General features: G+C 36.6%; 2 protein-coding genes and 1 long non-coding RNA gene across 5 annotated transcripts; 2 read left to right on the plus strand and 1 right to left on the minus strand.

Moving 5' to 3' along the window:
* The first annotated feature begins 515 nt into the window (after positions 1-515).
* On the plus strand, positions 516-12,085 carry LOC132606657 (V-type proton ATPase subunit B2-like). Of its 2 annotated transcripts, none has more exons than XM_060320245.1 (15): positions 516-678; positions 1,777-1,841; positions 2,316-2,371; positions 2,479-2,577; positions 2,730-2,789; positions 3,786-3,901; positions 3,989-4,193; positions 5,897-6,025; positions 6,132-6,269; positions 6,442-6,592; positions 6,691-6,773; positions 11,070-11,117; positions 11,224-11,277; positions 11,396-11,479; positions 11,592-12,085. In XM_060320245.1, the coding sequence occupies exons 2-15, from the start codon at positions 1,784-1,786 to the stop codon at positions 11,775-11,777; spliced, it is 1,467 nt and encodes a 488-aa protein (XP_060176228.1). In that variant the 5' UTR covers positions 516-678; positions 1,777-1,783; the 3' UTR covers positions 11,778-12,085. The 2 variants fall into 2 exon arrangements, with proteins under 2 accessions (XP_060176228.1, XP_060176229.1); XM_060320246.1 differs by lacking the exon at positions 516-678 and adding an exon at positions 688-777.
* A 2,169-nt stretch (positions 12,086-14,254) lies between these two features.
* Positions 14,255-15,180, plus strand: LOC132608116 (uncharacterized). The gene is made up of 2 exons (XM_060322189.1): positions 14,255-14,440; positions 14,734-15,180. Exons 1-2 carry the CDS (start codon positions 14,255-14,257, stop codon positions 15,178-15,180), a joined length of 633 nt encoding a protein of 210 aa, XP_060178172.1.
* A 560-nt stretch (positions 15,181-15,740) lies between these two features.
* Positions 15,741-20,096, minus strand: LOC132605267 (uncharacterized). 2 transcript variants are annotated; one of them, XR_009569123.1, is made up of 9 exons: positions 19,499-20,096; positions 19,054-19,394; positions 18,814-18,957; positions 18,175-18,299; positions 17,530-18,080; positions 17,283-17,430; positions 16,595-16,892; positions 16,261-16,492; positions 15,741-16,154 (listed from the first exon to the last, which is right to left on the minus strand). It is a non-coding gene; the product is annotated as an uncharacterized LOC132605267 (long non-coding RNA). The 2 variants fall into 2 exon arrangements; XR_009569124.1 differs by having other exon boundaries at positions 17,530-18,083.
* Positions 20,097-20,217: the final 121 nt, after the last annotated feature.

The following is a 20,217-nucleotide window of genomic DNA, read 5'->3' on the forward strand; positions in this document are numbered from 1 at the left end:
TTATACACCTTATTTTTGAGGATAGTTCAACCCAGCACTGCTGTTTGGATTTGATATTTTTGTATTTTGGAAGAATAAAAAATGTGCGGGTCTCATCGTGTGGGTTCCGCTCCTGCAATCAGTTAACGTCCCCATTTCTTTGAATAGACAATTGAGAGCGGTGTTGATGGTTCGATTTGAGGCGATTATTGATTAAAATCTTAATTAAACTAATTTAATGAGTTTTCAAATGTCTAAAATCAAACCAAATCAAATAAAATAAAAATTGTCAGTTTGATTATTATCGGTTTGATTTGATTTTTATATTTAGGACTAGTCGTGACAATTAAACTATCCTTTCTTTAACTAAAATAAGTCCGAATCATTAGTCGGGTTTCTTTTTTTGGTTTAATTCATTTGTCTGTTTGGTGCAATGGTCGGTTTTCGTTTGACACCCCTAATAAATACATATCTACCTTGATTTTTATGCCAAATTAAACAAAATAAAAAAAAAAAATTTAGCATGTAAAATTAAAGTTAAAAACATCGTATAGCATTTAATCATAATAATTAAGTGGTAACTCAATCCCACCCACCCCCTTGGTTCTCTCTCAATGCTCTGCATCACGTTGATTCTTGTTTTTATTCTTTCTACTTCTCCCTCAATCCTCTTGATAAGTGTGGATTTCAGAACAAAAGGTAAGCTCCTTTTTACAGATCCATTTTCCCAATCCAATCATATCTTCATCTTTCTATTTATTTACCGCTTTTCAACCCCGCCTTTCGCTGAGTTTACTTGTATGCCCCCGTAATTCCTCTTTATTATCTTTTGTTTCTAACCATTTTGTCCTTTAATTAATTGTCGAGTATTTATGCCTGGCTTTGTATTTTTTATGCTTGTTGTTATTGATTTGATGTAATTCATATGTTGATCAAGGGTGAAGTATTTTTTTACTACTCCATCTGTCCCAATTTTTGTGATACTTTTCGCTTCTCGAGATTCAAACTGATTGTATTTTTTCATCAAATTGATATGAGAAAAGTTGCAAACTTATGTATTACTTTTCATGTAGTTTTCAAATATACAACTTTTGATTTTAAAATATTGAGTTAATCTAATTCAATTTAGCTTGAAAGTTGACTCTCGAAAAGCGAAAAGTATCACATAAATTGGGACAGAGGGAGTACTATTTATTGGTGATAATAGTATGACTTTTTAGAAATTTGGAAGTAATGTTTTTCCTAGTCTGAGATTAAGGCATAGTTGGTTGATTGAATTGCGAGTTTTAGTATTTTTTGAATATTTGAAATGTAAAAATATGAGATAGTATAGCACCCAAGGGTGTGGCCGAGTGGTCAATGAAGTGGGTTGAGAACCATGAGGTCTCAAGTTCAAATCCTAGCAGAGACAAAAAACACTAGGTGATTCTTCCTAGCTGTCTTAGCCTTGGTGGGAAGTGGCAGGTATCCCGTGGATTTAGTCGAGGTGCGTGCAAGCTGGCCCAGACGCCATAGTTAACAAAAATAAATATGAGATAGTCTAGCCCGATATAACTCTGAAAGTTAGTCAAATTGACCATTGATAAGCAAAGATTGCTACAACAATAACATACCCAGTGAAATCCCACAATGTGGGGATAAGTAAAGATTGCTAACAAATTGAAACAGAGGGAGTTCTATTTTTATGCTAGCCGTAGACATTTACCCCTATTCTTATCCTAGTTTGGTATTGAGGTATGGGTGATGATTAATTATTGGTGTGTTATTGTTCATCTTCTTTTTTGCTTTGTTATTCAGGTTAAGTATGGGTGTGGAACAAAACAATATTGACATGGAGGAAGGAACCCTGGAGGTTGGAATGGGTAAGTTCGTGTGCTTCTCTTCTTTTTAGTGCCTTATGTTTTTTGGAGTCTATATATAATTTGTAATGACATAAACAAGAGCTAAGTTAAACATACTATATAGGGCTAATGAGCTGAATGCCTTCATGGTTCTAGTTTTCTGATAGAGTTTTTCAAGTTGGGAGAGAACTGTAGTTTTAAGCCCCTTCGGATTTCCTTTTGAGTAATTATGAGAGGATTTTCTTTTTCTTGATTTTAGTAGTTTGTGGATTTTGTTGGTAAATACTAGTATAAACCATGAAAAGACTGTGATGTACCTTCTGTTTATATGCTAGAATGAGAATATGCAATTAGATTCTGGGAGATCATCAATAATAAATTCCATATTTTCTGGTTTCAATATTATTTTGTAATATTGAGTCTAAACTCAGAAATTTGATTAAAAATTTTCATTTAGAAGACTGATGGTGACTTCTAATGTTGCGGAAATTGCAGAATATAGGACTGTCTCAGGTGTTGCTGGACCACTGGTTATCCTCGACAAAGTTAAGGTAATCATTGTTCACTTTGCTTTTGTTTTTTAAAGACTTAATGTAGTTTATTTTAGTTTTTGTGTAAATGAAGCTGGAATTACGTGTACATGTGTTTCTCTTGTCAGGGACCTAAGTATCAGGAGATTGTTAATATTCGTTTGGGAGATGGAACAACCCGACGTGGACAAGTTTTGGAAGTTGATGGAGAAAAAGCTGTTGTTCAGGTCTATTATTCTTTAGGATCACTTATGGCTAGATTTGACTTCTGACAAATATTTCATCTATTTTTAGTTTCTACCTTCCAACAATTCTTCTAGAATAAATTGAATCTGCTATAACATGCTCGTTTCCTCTTTTTTTTTTTTTTTTTTACCAGGTTTTTGAAGGAACATCTGGAATTGACAACAAATACACAACTGTGCAGTTTACTGGGGAGGTACATTATAACTCAGATTTTCTCATGACTTCTGTTCCATAATCACTTGTAGAAGGTGCGCTCTATTTTGATGAATTCTTTTCAAGGTCCATTGAGAAACATTGGTCTGCAACAACATGCTGTCTCCCTTTGTTAAGCCTTTTAATCTTCTCTCTTGCATTCAAAGTGTTGTATATGGCATGCAAAAGTCTTGTCATGAACAATAAACTTGAAGTTAACATGTAGCAATAACTTTATGTTTTCTCAATGAGGGAGAAAAGTAAGAAATGGATGGATTCTGCAATGAAGATATTATTCATATAGGGTGTTATCAATTTCTTTTTATTAGAGGATTAGGAATGAGCATATTCGTGATAAGGTGGGGGTGGCCTCGGTGGAAGATAAGATGCGAGAAGCAAGATTGAGATGGTTTGGGCATGTGAAGAGGAGAGACACAGATGCCCCAGTGCGGAGGTGTGAGAGGTTGGCAATGGATGGTTTCAGACGAGGTAGGGGTAGACCGAAGAAGTATTGGGGAGAGGTAATTAGACACGACATGGCGCAACTACAGCTTACCGAGGACATGACCTTAGATAGGAGGGTTTGGAGGACCCAAATTAGGGTAGAATGCTAGTAGATAGTCTCGTTTTCCGTTCTTATTAGTAGTCGCATTATCGCAATATAATTTCTTCTGCTCAGATTTCTGCTATTATCTGTTATTTCCCGTGCTTTGATTATCCTGTGTTATCTGTGTCGCTTGCATTATTTCATTTCATATCGCTTTGACTCTCTTAACCTTATCTGACTTCTTTTTATGCTTTTATTGAGCCGAGGGTCTTTCGGAAACACCGTCCTACCTTGGTAGGAGTAAGGTCTGCGTACACTCTACCCTCCCCAGACCCCACGATGTGGGATTTCACTGGGTTGTTGTTGTTGTTGTTGTAGAGGAGATATATTTTATGCTTCTACTGGTTTATCATTTTCATTACTTTCTAAGAGCATACCTTACCTTTGCAGGTTTTGAAGACACCTGTCTCACTGGATATGCTTGGACGCATCTTTAATGGTTCTGGAAAGCCAATTGACAATGGTCCTCCTATTTTACCCGAGGCTTACAGGGATATTTCTGGCAAGTACTTAGTTCTAGCAAGTTCAGCTTTGGTTCTCACGAGATTTCTCGACTAATATCCTGCTACATGTAATATGTCAATTTTAGGGAGTTCTATCAACCCCAGTGAGAGAACATACCCGGAAGAGATGATACAGACAGGAATTTCAACAGTTGACGTCATGAATTCTATTGCTAGAGGGCAGAAAATTCCTCTTTTCTCTGCTGCTGGTCTTCCTCATAATGAAATCGCGGCCCAGATTTGCCGACAAGCTGGTTTAGTGAAGAGGTTGGAGAAATCTGAAAATCTTCTCAAGGTTAGTAGTAGTTTCTTGTACGTACTCCATCCGTCTCAATTTATATGGCTCTTTTCCATTTTGGGCCACTTGACACCAGTGTTTTCGAAGGCGTTATGGGGGTGGGTCCCAGGGCGAGTTCCGTAGCGGGGTGGACGAAAAATGCTCCGGGGCGCAAATAAAGGCATAGATCCATAGGACTTACGCCCTAGAATTTGGGGCATAAGCCCCGGGCGCAAAAGCGTAAGCCCCGGACATAAAAGCGTTCACCCCGAACATTAAATTTGTTTTTGTTGTTTTAAAAACGTTCCGGGGCGCAAATGAAAGGCATAGATCCATAGGACTTACGCCCTAGAATTTGGGGCATAAACCCTGGGCGCAAAAGCGTAAGCCCCGGGCATAAAAGCGTTCACCCCGAACGTTAAATTTGTTTTTTTGTTGTTTTAAAAATATTTTTGCTATAGATCATGATTTTTATTATTGGTATAATGATATTTATACTTATGCTATCACGTTGTAGTGATTTTCCTAAAATATATAAATAAAAAAAGCAACTCTTATATAAAATAACACTGCAATAAATAGTTTTTTCTTAGATGATTATGCCTGAAATTGATTAGATAGAGATTCGATATTGCACTATGTTGCTGAGGCAACTTTATCCATTTTTTGTTATTGCTCTTACACTATTTACCCTTCTCCTTTTTTTGAAATATATAAACAAAAATCAGTGCAAGTATCAGTTGAGGGTGGGAATGACTAGTAGATGTGGCGATCGATGATGAAGTGGATGTGGATGATGATTTCATTTTAAAGATTATCTAGGCTGTTATCATTTTTTGTGCTATTACCTTTCTCAAATAATAATTATATAATTTTTAATATATTATTGGTGATTTATTTGAATTTATTTGCATAATTTTAATGAAAATATCACTTTTGCTTATTTTTTGAGTAACAAATTAAAATTATAAATTGAAGATACATGAGACTTACGCCCCGTGTCTCGGGACTTACGCCTCGCTCCGTGCTGCGTAAAATGTCTCGCCTAGCAGCCCCTCCTCTTAAAACACTGCTTGACACCATTCCATTCCTATACACCTTCCACCATTCTTCAAGTCCATTAAATTATTAAATGTTTTATTTTGATGATGTTTCTCTTTCAAACTAATTTTTCAACTTTATTTTAATATTTTCTCCACTATCACTAATATAGTAACTAAGTCAAGTTAAAGTACTAAACTCAGTACCCAGTCAAATACTGGCTTTAGAAATGGAACGTAGGAATTATATATTTCAAATGTCCAAATATGCTGATAACAGGAAGTAGGCCACATTGCTTGAAACGGCCATTGAATCATTCGGCTGTCTTTCTAAAACCCAAATGCGCGTTTTGATGTCTTTTTTAAGAATTTTATTGTTGTCATATAACATGATAGCCTTTGATTACTTCATTGAAGTGGACTTCACAACATTACATCCAAGATGAGGAAGAACTAAATTTGAGTCTGCTTTTTTTTTTTTTCCCTTGTGAAATTCATTTACTATATCTTTAAAAGGGTTAAACTGAGCAGAGTTTTCAGCAAGCTGTTACAACAGAGTGTTAGGTCCTTCTTCAAGCATATCCATGAATAGCTTGAGTGGCGCATTTTTTTCTCCATGTTTTGGTGATTGAGTTGGATTCACACTGACATAATTCTCACTTTTCTTCCTTGGTGTCCCAGGAGAGTGGAGAGGACAATTTTGCCATAGTCTTTGCAGCTATGGGAGTCAACATGGAAACCGCACAATTTTTCAAACGCGATTTTGAGGAAAATGGATCCATGGAGAGAGTGACGCTTTTCTTAAACCTGGTAATGCTTGGATTTAACTCGAACTAACATATATTTGGTTCTGTGAAATAATAACACTTTCTTTAAGTTGAAGCTCAATCTGATCTCCGATGGTTACTTCTCGTAGGCAAATGACCCTACAATAGAACGCATCATTACTCCCAGGATTGCTCTGACAACTGCAGAATATCTAGCATACGAATGTGGGAAGCATGTGCTTGTCATTTTAACTGATATGAGTTCATATGCTGATGCTCTGCGTGAGGTATTGTTTTGAAGTGTACCTCATAACCTTTCAACTTTATCTACTCGGGATTGTGTTTATTATGTATCTTTTCTTAGAACTTAATAATAGTACATCTCAGTTATGTGGTGTTATCAGATTTTCTGAGTTTTTTTTTTTGACTACTGAGACCATAATTCTCATCCTCCCACAGGTATCTGCTGCCCGAGAAGAAGTGCCTGGAAGACGTGGATATCCTGGTTATATGTATACTGATTTGGCAACAATCTATGAACGAGCTGGGCGTATTGAGGGACGGTCGGGCTCCATCACGCAAATTCCAATTCTAACGATGCCAAATGATGGTAACTTACAGTCAAACAATAATTTCTGGCTTTTTCTTCTGCTTCTGATTGGTCAGTTGTATTTGTTAACAAATCCCTAGTTTCTGTTGTTTGAACAGATATTACGCATCCAACTCCAGATCTTACAGGTTACATCACTGAAGGACAAATATATATAGACCGACAACTTCATAATCGACAGGTATTGTATAGCTCCAAGGCTGAGCACTCATATATACACTCGTAAATGGGCAGAGTTTCTGAATGTCATAGATCTTACCAGTAAATGAGCAATTGATCTAACTAACGTGGGTAATCTAAGCTTTTTTTAACTAGAGACGCTTTTTAGGGCTGAGTACTCATATATGCACACTTTTTAAATCTTTTACTGTTGTTGATTCTTTATAAAAAGAAATAATCTTTTACTGTTGTTGACAATAGGAAAGAATGGTTTATGATACTATACAAAGTAGACAACTCTTTTAGGGATAAGCTTCTATCTTACCTACATAATTAGTTGACTAATGGGAATCGAGACATCATCATTTGCGGGAGCGTGCTTCCCCTTAAATGGTAAGCTCCGGGCTGAAGCTGAATAATCAAAATGTCAAGCTTCATTACCATTTTTAAAATTCCACGGGTTTGAAACTAAATCCTAAACTTCGTGTAACTCTAGATTATTTGTAGAAATTAACTTTAGATTATCTGAATCAATCTTGTAAACCTGATTAGATTTTTACCCTATTCTCAGAAACTAAGGGTAGGAAAGGATGGGAAATGTAATAGTGGGGAAATAGAAAAGAAAGGGAAAGAAAAATCGATGAGCCTGGTATTTAACTGGAGAAGTGTCGGGAGGCGGGCCGATTATCCCTGAGTTTCGCAGGCTGTGGTTGGTCCTAAAGGTTGGCCTAATAGGGATTTCTCAATCATCAAAAAAAGAATTGATGACTCTTTCTTGTTTTTGCTGCTTTAGCAAATGATTGCTTGTTCTGTTGCTTAAAGACATGGAACATTTCACATTTGTACTTTTCCATCCTTCTCTGCTCTTCTCGATCCCAAGCAAAGCTTCAGAAAAATGGCTAACTAATTAGTACATCAGCATAGAATGTTATCAAAATCCCTTCCTTTTCCTCTTTCCCATAGGCAGGAATTTGAACCAATGTCTTTTCTTCCTCTTTAGTTATGTGCTTATTATTATTAGTGTAACTTATGCTCTAATGTAAGATATAATACTTCTCTATTTTGCATTCACTCATCGCCTACACCTTTCCTCAACTGCATGTTGCTAGTATTTAGAACATCTAAGTTACTTTCTATTTGGATTTTGGTAACTGAAATGAATGTCAAGAAATGACCCATAGTAACTAAAGAGAGCTACTACACTTGCGTAGTGCTAACTTCATACGGCCAAGCAATACACTTTCTACATTTTAGTTTTATTTTGTCCATGAAAATCATCAGCTTCACCAAATATAGGCTTAATTGTCATCCTTGACCAACCACCCCCATCCAAATGGCTGACAGTGGCTTCAAACCAATGGGTGTATTGGATGGTTTATTTCTAAGAGAGGGGGGACAGTTGAGGTGATGAATTTCCCCGGGCCTTGGTTATGGAGTTTTTGTCGGTTGGTGGTTGAAGGTTTTGTGAAGGTGGTCAGCCATGGCGGTGGAGAGGTCGCCATGACCGGTGATTTGCCATGGCGGTGGAGAGGTCGCCATGACCGGTGATTTTCTGGTTTGGTAGTGGCGGGACGGGCATTATGTGGTAGAGGAAGATAGAGAAAAGAAAATGGTTTCTTTTGGGGGTGAGGATCACTACTGGGAGATGGACGGTTGAGAAAAACGAAGATGGTGTGATTCCTAAAAATAAGAGGGGGGGGGGGGGGGTTCCAGAAGTAGAAGTTATGGTGGTTTATGGAGGTTATGACAGTGGTGAAAGTCATTGTTTCCCAGTGAGTTTGCTGGTAGTGTCTGGTCTCTCCAATGAGTATTTTCTGATCCATATTGAGAGAGGAGGTAGAGGGTAGTGATTTCCGATGGGTCTTAAGGAGTGGTTATGGTGAGCAGAGAAAAGAGGTTATGACTGGTGGGCTTCTTGGTCAAAATGATGATATTAGGTAGGGAAGGATGAGTAAAGGGTAGGGGAAGAAGAAAAAAGATGAAGAGAAAAGCAAAACAATGAAAAATGTATAACGAAAATTTAAATAGTAGGTCAACATTCTTAATAAAAACAAACAACATACCCAGTGAATGCCACAACGTGGGGTCTGGGGAGGGTAGAGTGTACGCAGAGCTTATCCCTACCTATGGTAGGGAGGCTGTTTTCGGAAGACCCTCGGCTCAAGAAAAAGCATAGGAAAGGTCAGATACGGGCAAACAAATCAAAGCAATTATGAAAATGAAAACAATGAAAGTAAATAAGCCATTATAAACCAACAGATACTTGCAGAAATCAAGAGACAAGAAACTATAGAGCAATATAACTACTCGTAAGAAAGGATAAACGTGACTACCTACTAGCCTTCTACCCTAATATGAGTCCTCCATACCCTCTTATCTAAGGTCATGTCCTCGGTAAGCAGGAAATGCGCCATATCCTGTCTAATCACGTCTCCCCAATACTTCTTCGGCCTACCTTTACCTCTTCTGAAGCCATCGCTAGCCAACCTCTCGCACCTCCGCACTGGGGCATTTGCATCTCTCCGCATCACATGCCCAAACCATCTCAGTCTTGCTTCCCGCATCTTGTCTTCCACTGAGGCTACTCCAACCTTGTCTCGGATGACTTCATTCCTAATCCTATCGCTCCTAGTGTGCCCACACATCCATCGCAGTATTCTCATTTCCGCCACTTTTATCTTCTGAATATGAGATTTCTTGACTGGCCAACACTCCGCCCCATACAACATAGTTGGTCTAATCACCACTTTGTAGAACTTGCCTTTAAGTTTTGGTGCCACCTTTTTGTCACACAACACTCTGGAGGTAAGCCTTCATTTCATCCACCCTACACCAATACGGTGTGTGACGTCATCCTCAATCTCCCCATTCTTTGTATAATAGACCCAAGATACTTGAAACTATCTTTCTTCTGTATGACCTGGGTGCCAAGCTTCACTTCACGTCAGCCTCATGCACTATGTCACTGAACTTGCACTTCAAGTACTTTGTCTTGGTCCTACTCAACTTGAACCCTTTAGACTCCAGAGTTTGTCTCCAAACCTTCAGCTTAGCGTTAACTCCGCTACGAGACTCGTCAATTAGGACTATGTCATCCGCAAATAACATACACCATGGCACCTCACCTTGAATTTGCCGCGTCAATCCATCCATCACCAAGGAAAATAAAAATGGGCTAAGAGCTGATCCCTGGTGCAACCCCATCACCACTGGAAAGTGCTGTGAGTCTCCTCCCATAGTCCTTACCCTGGTCTTGACCCCATCATACATGTCCTTGATCTCCCTAATGTACGCCACAGGTACACCTCTAGCCTCCAAGCATCTCCATAGAACCTCTTTTAAAATAAATGAAAATTTAAATAGTAGGTCAACATTTTTAATAAAATAAAAGGAATACCACGTTGCGAAAATTCATTGATTTGGACGCACTCTCCTTGCGTGCTGAACACGAGTGCCATGTGGCTCGAAAAGGTGGTATTAATACTAGTTGAAACTAGTTTAGGTATCCCGCAAAGTTTCAGTGTCTCCTTGAAAAAGCAGGGACTACTTTAGGGAGGTAATTATGTGTTCTCCCGATTTTTGTAGAAATCAGCTTCAGTCAAATGACATGTAAATTGGTTTCTAGCTTAATTTTTAGTATATTTGCTAATTCCATGAAGTGAAAAGGACTTACCAGGAAAAGCAAAAACATGTACAGTTGTACGTGGGAAATTAAGGTCATTCTTGTTAGGCATAATACATAAACAGAGCCTCAAACTTGGCCTCAGCTGACAAGTATGCCCTCCAACTTTGGGTGTGCAGGCATCTCAACTTGTCTCCACTATATCAGTTAAACACTCTAACTTACAAAATGACCATCTAGACACCTCAATTTGTATAAAGTACAAGTCAAAAATTTATGTGTCACGTCAGCATTTGTGTTTACATGTTCAACTTTATACAAGTTGAGGTGCCTACTTGTGAACACCCAAAGTTGGAGGGCGTACTTGCCAGCTGAGGCCAGGTTTGAGGGCCTGTTCATGTATTATGCCTTCTTGTTAAATAGAAAGACTTTTAACTATGCAGTAGACAATCCGTAGTTTGTACTGCTTCCATTTAATAGCAGACAAGTGTATCCAACACATGCAAAAATTACTAAATACCCTGTTACTGTAAACACTTGCATTACTTGCTGAGTCAAGTTTTTCTTTAATTTGGGTAATTGCCTATTCAGAATACTACAGAAGATTGCCATTATTGAATGCCTTTACTTCATGGATAGCATTTGGATTTGAACAGAAATGACTCAAAAGATTGTTTCTGTCCTGAATTGTAACAGATATATCCTCCAATCAACGTACTTCCGTCCTTATCTCGGCTGATGAAGGTGAGCACATGGACGTGTTTACTTTCTATTCTGTCATATCATTTTAACAAAAACTGGAGAAGCCTTACATGTGATTTTCCCATTAACCCTTTAAATTCCTCTGCAGAGTGCCATTGGTGAGGGTATGACTAGGAGGGATCATTCTGATGTATCCAACCAGGTAAGTTAATTTTTGGTAAAAAATGTATTTCGTTGCTCGATTAATCTTCTTACCTTCAAGAGAGTTGATTCTTTTACCTCTGTTAGTGTTGCTTATATTTCCCTTTTGCATTGATTAGTTGTATGCAAATTATGCCATTGGAAAGGATGTCCAGGCAATGAAAGCTGTGGTTGGAGAAGAAGCACTTTCTTCTGAGGACTTGGTATGTTGCTTGAGAAAATTCCTTTTCTTTAATTAATTTTGAGCTGTGTTTTGCCTTGGTTATCAATAATTCAATGATGAGATGACTAGAGACTCCTTTTTGGTTAAAACAGCTTTACTTAGAGTTCCTTGACAAATTCGAGAGGAAGTTTGTCTCTCAAGGAGCTTATGACACCCGCAATATATTCCAGTCGCTTGATTTAGCTTGGACTCTCCTTCGCATCTTCCCTCGTGAGCTTCTGCATCGTATCCCAGCAAAGACCCTGGATCAGTATTACAGCCGTGATGCATCTAATTGATAGGAAGGAACCGGCTTTAGAGTCTCTTGTGCAATTCCCTTGGTGCAATATGTTGGCCCGCGAGCTTTCCCTCTTTGTGCATCTCCTTTCAGCTCAACAATCAATGAGTTCCCAGAACAAAGGTTCTCCAGCATTTAGGAGTCAATGATGTTGCTCTGAGGACCAGTTACACCGTGTAATTTATTAGTACCTGTTGTGTTATGTGACATGCTGCAGGGTATTGGTTTTGTTTAAAGTAAAACTTACACAAATAGCTACCTTTTAGTAGCCTCTAACAAGTTATAGCTATAAGTTGAATATTTACTTTTCGTAGCTGGTTTTTGATATATTTCAGATGAATCTCGGCTGGCTGAAATATAGTGAAATACATTGATATATAGATCGGTTGTTCAGTAAAAAACGGCTATATTTATGGCAATAAGAATCTTTTCCAAATTAAATGGTGATTTGTATTAATGGTTTCATGATTCACGCAAACCTCATGAGGTTCCATTACAGCTAACGTCTGTCAATCAAATTAACTCCATTCAAATACTTTTTGAATTCAAAAAACAAAATCAGCATCTTATCTTTCCCAAAATATAGCAAAAGTTCCTTTTTTTTTTCCAACAATCTGCTTTGCGCTAATACAGAAAAAATCCCTTTCGTTTATTAAATTTTTCAACAATCTGATTGGAGATATGTTGTTCTAGTGGAAAGCAGTAGGAAGATCAGATTACAACGTATCGCTCTATTTGTAATGATATAAATGGCCAGCGTAACCGCTTTGATCCGACATTCTGGTTTTTGGAACGATCAAAATTGTTATGTTAACTGCAAAATAGATGCAGTTGTATTCAGTGATTATTGCAAATACGATGAACCGGTTGCTACGATTTCAACTCAACTTGATCTGGATAGTTGCAGAAACAAAATCTCAATAAAATATGTTGTTGAGGGGATACTCAACCAATGGAAATACACAACGATATGGGAGTTAGGGTGTATGTTGAGCTTAAGAGGGAAAAAAGTGTTTTGGGGATGTATCCATTGTGCGTTAGTATTACAGATAATGATGTTGAGGAGATTGCAACTGGTGAGTGTGTTTTTAGAGACGATGTGCTTCAACTTGGATACGATGATAATTTGGAGGATATGGATGCGTATGATTCTAATGAATTCGATCTGTCAAATTGTGGAAAGGTTGTTGTATTTTTAAAGGAGGACAACAAATTGATTATTTCCAACGCAGAACAGAATGAAATTTTTGTAGATCAAATTTACAAGGATAAGGATACATTGAAACTTGTAATGGTGAATTATGCTATTCGAGAACGATTCAATTTCAAAACTGAGAGATCAAATGCTATAAGGTATGTGCTTTCCATATTCTAACTTTGCGGGAGATAATAAATGCATTACAAACTGCTCGTTACTGAGAATGACTTCATACTGATTTATGTTTTATTTTGTAGCTATATAGTCGTATGTATGTCGCCTGAATGTGAATGGAAATTACGAGCGTCAAGTGTTGGAAAATCTGAACTGTTCAGAGTTAGGTATTTCCATGACGAACATACATGCCCTTTCAAAGACAAGGTATATTCACAGAGGCAAGCAACAAGTTGTTTTATTGGGGAATCGGTTGTTAAGCCGAAAATAGCGAACCACAAGAGGAAAGTTAGCCCTGGGGATATAATGGACGACGTAAAAAATGAATTCGGCCTAGATGTTTCTTACATGCTGGCCTGGAGAGCTAGAGAAAAAGCTATGAATGATTTGAAGGGGATCCTGCTGCTTCATACAATAAATTGCCGGCATATGTCTATATCCTAGATAAAACATATCCTGGATCACATGTTAAAATGCATAAATCATGTGAAAATGAGTTCCTGTATTTCTTTGTTGCACTCAAAGCATTCATAAAGGGATTCGAGTGTTGTAGACCAATAGTGGTAGTGGATGGTGCACACCTTAAAAGCACGTATAATGGTACATTTGTATCCGCAAGTACTTTGGATGGTGCAGGTATGTCTATTCCTGTGTGTTTAATTTCAATAATATAAACTGAAAATACATTGTATAAACTGAAATATACTGTGAAATATAGATTACATTACTCTTATCTAGACTTAAAATATAGACTGATAAAAATACACAGTTTATGATTAACTTTTTAAAATGCAAATGTATATACAGGTAATATTCTACCACTGGCATATGGTTTGATAGATTCGGAAAATGATAAGTCCTAGACTTGGTTCTTTGAGCAGTTCAAGCTAGCTTATGGTATTAAGGATAACATGTGTGTCGTGTCCGACAGACACGAAAGCATAATCAAAGCGGTGTATCGGGTGTATCCTACTGTTCCTCATTTGGCCTGCATATGGCATTTGTGAAAAAATGTGACTAAGAAATACAAGTCGAATGATGAAGTATTGAGTCCTGTGTTTTATTCACTTGCCAAGGCATACACACAGGATGAGTTCGATAAACTGATGGAAAAGATTGAGAATGTTGATATACGGGTAAAGGAATATTTGGATGATGTTGGAAGGGAGAAATGGTCTCGGCTATATTCACCTGTTAACAGAGGTTGGACGATGACTTCGAATATAGCAGAATGTATTAATGGAAAACTAGTAGCAGCAAGAGAGTTGCCTGTTTTTGATTTCCTTGAAGAAGTTAGGAGGATGTTTGGGAGATGGAATTGCACAAATAGGAAAAATGGTACATACACATTCTCAACACTTCCGAGATGATACAAAAAAAATGCTCTCAATGAACAAGTATAAATCGTTATGCATGAGGGTAAGTTTTTTCTTGATGATAAAACTAGTTTGTTTATATCTCATGGTATACTTCTCTGTGTTTTTTTGTATTTCGTTGTATTTAGCTAACTGCCTTAAGTTTTCTTTTAAGTTTATGGAACCTGACATGCAATGTATTTTTGTTGTTGAATGTGCATGTTTCTTAGGTTGAAGCATTAACTGAATATGTTTATACGGTTAATGATGGACCACAGCGTTTCATAATTGATTTGAAGAGGAAAACTTGTAGTTGCCGGATGTTCCAAATGGACGAAATACCATGTTCACATGCCTGGGCTGTCTTAAAGAGTAAAAATCTAACGGCTGATGCATATTGCTCAGAATTATTCAAGCCAAATACAGTGGTAAATACGTATGATGTGCCGATTGATCCACTTCCCGACGAGAGTGAGTCGAATGTTCCAACACACATATTGGAGGAGTTTGTTCTTCCACCGAGATACGAGCGACCTCCTGGTAGGCCAAAAAAGAAGAGGGATAAGCCATTAATGGAGCTGATGATTGGTAAACGTAGGAATGCTTGTAGTACATGTAGACGTTTTGGCCATAACAGGCGTTCGTGTGGTAATGAACCACTTAAGAAGAAGAAATAAATGTCTAGCCTTCATTTGTGTTTTATTTCTAGGACAGTTGTCCGATGATGTTTAAGAAAAAAGAATCAAATGTATTCCATCTTGAATTCATTTTTTCTTTTCTGTGATGTATTTCACTGGTGTTATGTTATAGAATTGAACTGATATGTTCAATATAAAATTAAAATGAAATAAAATTGAAATACATTGGTCAATACTTGTGCCTCAAAAAATGACTTTATATGTGCAATGATTGTTGTGGGAATACATTTGATTCATACAGAACAAATTGGCCGAATTATAATACAACGGGAAAGCATTCTGGACTTTTGTAACTTTTTTATATTTCTTTGTATTTCTCTGTATTTCAATTTATTTTCATGTATTTCAATATAGTGTTATTGTTGGGGAATACATTTTAAAGAACACACATGAACTTATGAATCAGTTGACTTGTATTGCAATATATATGACTTGGTTGCTGCATTTCTGGTTTTCCAAAAAAAGAAGCTTACCAGATATACAATGAATAAGGAAATGTATTGCGTACTTATAACAAACAAACACGAAATAACTGCAGACAGAATACGAGTGTATTTAATAACATCCGAGAACACTAAACAAAAGACAACACCATACTCGTTGTATTCTGAAAGAAAAAGATATTGTCTAAAAGTAATATTAACCGATCCACACACTGATGTTCAACATCAAAAACACACGAAAAAATGTCTTGAACTAAACAACATCTAATCTACCCCAACATCTACTCTACGTCATCTACTATATTCACTGCATCGTAATCAACTATAGGCCTGACTGGTCTTGCTGGTTGCTCGTTATCACTTTCTGCATTCTGGTTTGCCTTTCCCCAAGCATAGTCGCAAAGAAGTGCACCATATCTCTGACGGTGAAACTTTGAATCAATATTGACTGGAATGCCTTCACCCGAGCTCAAGAATTTAGCAAAAGCTGCCACATATGCACCACAATCCCTGAAACCAAATGAACAAAAATTTATTCGTGCTTTAGTAAAAGATTAGAAGAAGAACAATGTTATTGAATCTGTATTTCAAAGATAAAAAAAAAAAAAAAACATACATGCTTCCAGGGGGTTGTTGTGGTAGATCGTCCACATTAACGACATCAAAATCGTCATTTAGTGCTCTGTTTTTGTAAGCGGGGTGATTCTGAAAAATCTATATCCTTCTTCTTTTCATAAAAACCGGACATTTGTAGATGATGTGGCACAAGGGCAACCAACATGTTCACTTCTCTCCTAATGACGACATCATGCCCTGCAGTTCAATATGAGTCGTACACATACAGACATCTGCGCAAAACTCATAAACAAATATAAGAAAACAACAAAAAGATACATTATAGAAGTGTATTTCATTATTTCTATAGCGTATGTTTAATAAAAAATACACACCTGTCAATGAATGATATTACCACTAAAATCCAGTGATTTTCCTCTTTCAGATTGACAGGGATTAATACGTTGTTAACTGTATGCCATGGTACATTACCCATCAACCTGTACCCGTTTATGTACTCACATACATCAGATTCCTTACTAGCAAAACTTGTGGATGATTCCGGATTGTTCCAAGCATGGTAAATCTCGGTGATTATGTATGTAGTATACAGCTGACGGTGGTAAATTTATATATGCTGTTATCTTCATATTTGCCTTTCTTACGGAGGTAATAAAAAATAACATCAAGATGCTGCAAATAAATATAGGGGCAGTCAGTAATATCAGTTGATACTTCATTAAAATACATTGAAATATATTGAAAAAGATACAGCAAAACTACTGAAGCATATAACAGAATGTTATTAAAAAAAAAAATAACAGTACGAAAGGTACATATGGTAAATATAGTGAAATATAGGATAAGATTCATTGAAATACACACTTTGAAAACACAGTAAAATGAAAGGGTGAGAATCAGTGAAGTCGATCTGTAGAGTACATTGAAAAATATATGATAGAGACAGTGAAATACATGAAGAAAAAACAGTGAAAATTAGGAAGATTTAATGAAATAGATTGTAAAATAAACATTGAAACATGCAAATGGAAAAAGGAAATTCTGTAAAAAAAAAAAACGAACCTCATTATTCCAAAGTTTCCCTTCCATTGATAACAAGTAGAACCAGTTTTTGTCTTTAACAAGTGTGACGCCTAACTTGAGTGACATATCGGCATCTTCAGGATCCACTAATTCCTTGTTTTTTCTATAGTGGTTTTCCTTGTCTCTTCTATATATCAACAGATAAAAAAGAAACATATGATTAGAAATCTTACATAAAAAACATTTTCATATTTTTTTAAAGAAACGTAATCTTAAAAAAACTTACTTTTTATCACGCCTTAATAATAGATCCTTCTTGAGCTAATTTTCATATTCTTGAAAATACGTCGTGTCCACAGGGGCATTGATTGGATGTTCTACAAAGGGGTGCTTCTTTTCAAATTTGATAGGGACAGAAGACCTTGCAGAAGATCCCGCTGAGCTGTAATTTGGCATGAAAGGGGACACAGTGTATTTGCTGGGTTTCCTATCTTGCACAATGCTTGGGTGGACAATCATTCGGCGTTCAGTATTTTCGATTGAAGGTTGTGCTACTTCAGCTGTTGAACCTTGCCCTGTTGTTGGTTGTACTCCAAGTTGGCTGGGTAATTGATCATCAGGAATTAACCATTGAGAATTTGGTACAACGTTCTCAACTTTGCTGCTCTGAGGGGTCTTAAACATATAGGGATCAGCTTGATCATTGACTTGTATTGCAGGGGGACCAAGTGGAATCACAGTGGCAAGAGGACACTGGATTAGCAACTCTGCTACCATTTGCTCTGATGCACTAAATTCTGCATTATCATTTACCCCACCTTGTTGAAATTGTACAGCCTGCTACCAATATCAAAATGCAAACGCAAAAATCAGCTACAGATTGCTTCAAAATATATCACATGATTGACACTAGAAATATATGTTTGAGTACCTCAGGTTGCAAATGTGGTGTTGATAACACCTCTCCACTCTTTTTTTCATCACTTGTGACCAGAATTTGTTGGCCTACATTCACAGCAGAACCGACACATGTGTATGCACCATGATTGCCTCACCCTGTACCAGTTAAAAACATTCAGTGAAACAACAAAATACAAATTCACAATGAATTAAAAACATCACCGGGATATATAATAAAAAAATCAGTGTAGTGTTCAGTGTACAGTAAATACACTGGAATACAAGAATGAGTTAGAAAACAGTGAAATATAATTTGAAGTATAAAAACTCGAGTTAGAAATATAGTGAAATACCCTAGAAAGTGTTAGAGGTGTAGTGAAATATACTAAAAAAAAGTTACAGTGAAATTCAGTAGAATACAAAAAAATGTTGTGACAAGTGAAATATACACTGAAATATAGTAAGAAGAATTAGAGATATAGTGAAATATATCGTCAAATATACTAAATAAGATTAGAAACACAGTGAAATTATACAAATTAGTGTTAGAAATACAGTGAGATATACTAAACTTGTTATGTGAATACAAGTAAACATGTGTGTACCACATCCTTTTACAAAACCAACATTGGGATTCTGAAAAAAAAATAAAAAATTTGTTCTTAGGTACCTGTGGTTGTGTTGGCTTCGGGAATATTTCACCGCTAACTTGAATATCTTCAGTTGAAGCCTTTAAAGTATCCCCACTTTGTGTACTTCGGCGCATTCCAACACCAGAAACATCGCCAGTTAACATTGTGCTTGCAACCTTCATCTTTTTTTTTTCCAATAATATATATTATTGTGAGTTTCTATATGTATAACAAAACAAATTACAAAAATTACATATTGTTAAAAGGGTAGTTTTTACCTTATTTTCATCAATACCGTCTTTGACAGTTGATGTCTCTTTGGCATAATGTTGTTCTTGATTGAATTCATGCGAGTATTGTATGCCAACCTCGTATTGATTTACCGGAGCTTCACTATCAGCAGCCTTGAAAAATATATATATATATGTTATTCGTAAAAGTATGGGAACAGTTTTCATTCAAAATCTGTATTTTGTGAATAAAATCAATTTTATTTTGGATTTACCTTTTCTGAGGTTTGATTTCCCTTTATTGCCTCAACAACCTTTTTGAAGTTGACATCGATGCACTTGCGAATATCATTCATGGACTTGTTAAGATCAATAAACTGAGCAGATACCTATGTGTTTTTCACAGAACAATACGTCAAAAATTTCAAAACCCTTAACAAAGCAAATATATTACAAAAAAAAAAACAAAAAAAAAGGAGAACAAAACACTTACATCTTTCTTAAAAGCTTGAAACTCTTGTCTGAGCAGTTTCACCTCATCAATTTTGGTGGCTGTTTGGATATCACGATGCCTTGATGTTGAAGCGTCCTTCGATGTTGTGAGTGGTTCGTTCCGGGCTGGTTGTTTCCTAACAGTAGAATCTGTAACTGAAACCTGTCTGCGTTTCTTATGAGGCGGTGAATCAGATACGGCAGACCGTTGTTGCTGCTTACCCCTTACATTGTGTGGTGGTGTGGTACTGAAGTCATCATAGACATCATCAACCATCTCGTTGCCTTCGCCAACTTCAACTCCGTCTGTTGGGTTAGGGATAGCTTGTGAAATAACAGGAGGCAAATTAAGTCGTTCCAACTCAGCAGTGGTTGGAACAACATCATAAAAAGTACAAATCTGTGAAATTTTTTTAGAAACAGTGAGATATACATTAAGTACATAAAAAGAAATTGAATGAAATATATTTATATGAATACATATAATTGTGTCAACAAAAATATATGGAAACATTTATGATATTTGGGGGCTATAATGAGAAAAACAGTGATATAGAGGACTGAGTCGATGAAAAATATAGTGAAATACATATGATTACCCCCCGAAAAAGTGATGATCTACATTACAGTAAAATAGAGTGAGAAATATACTGAAATACAATAAATATATATATGGAAAAATACAAGTGATATACAATGGGATGCAAATGAATAAACTTT

Source organism: Lycium barbarum, chromosome 8 (genome assembly GCF_019175385.1).
Source record: "Lycium barbarum isolate Lr01 chromosome 8, ASM1917538v2, whole genome shotgun sequence".
NCBI lineage: Eukaryota > Viridiplantae > Streptophyta > Magnoliopsida > Solanales > Solanaceae > Lycium > Lycium barbarum.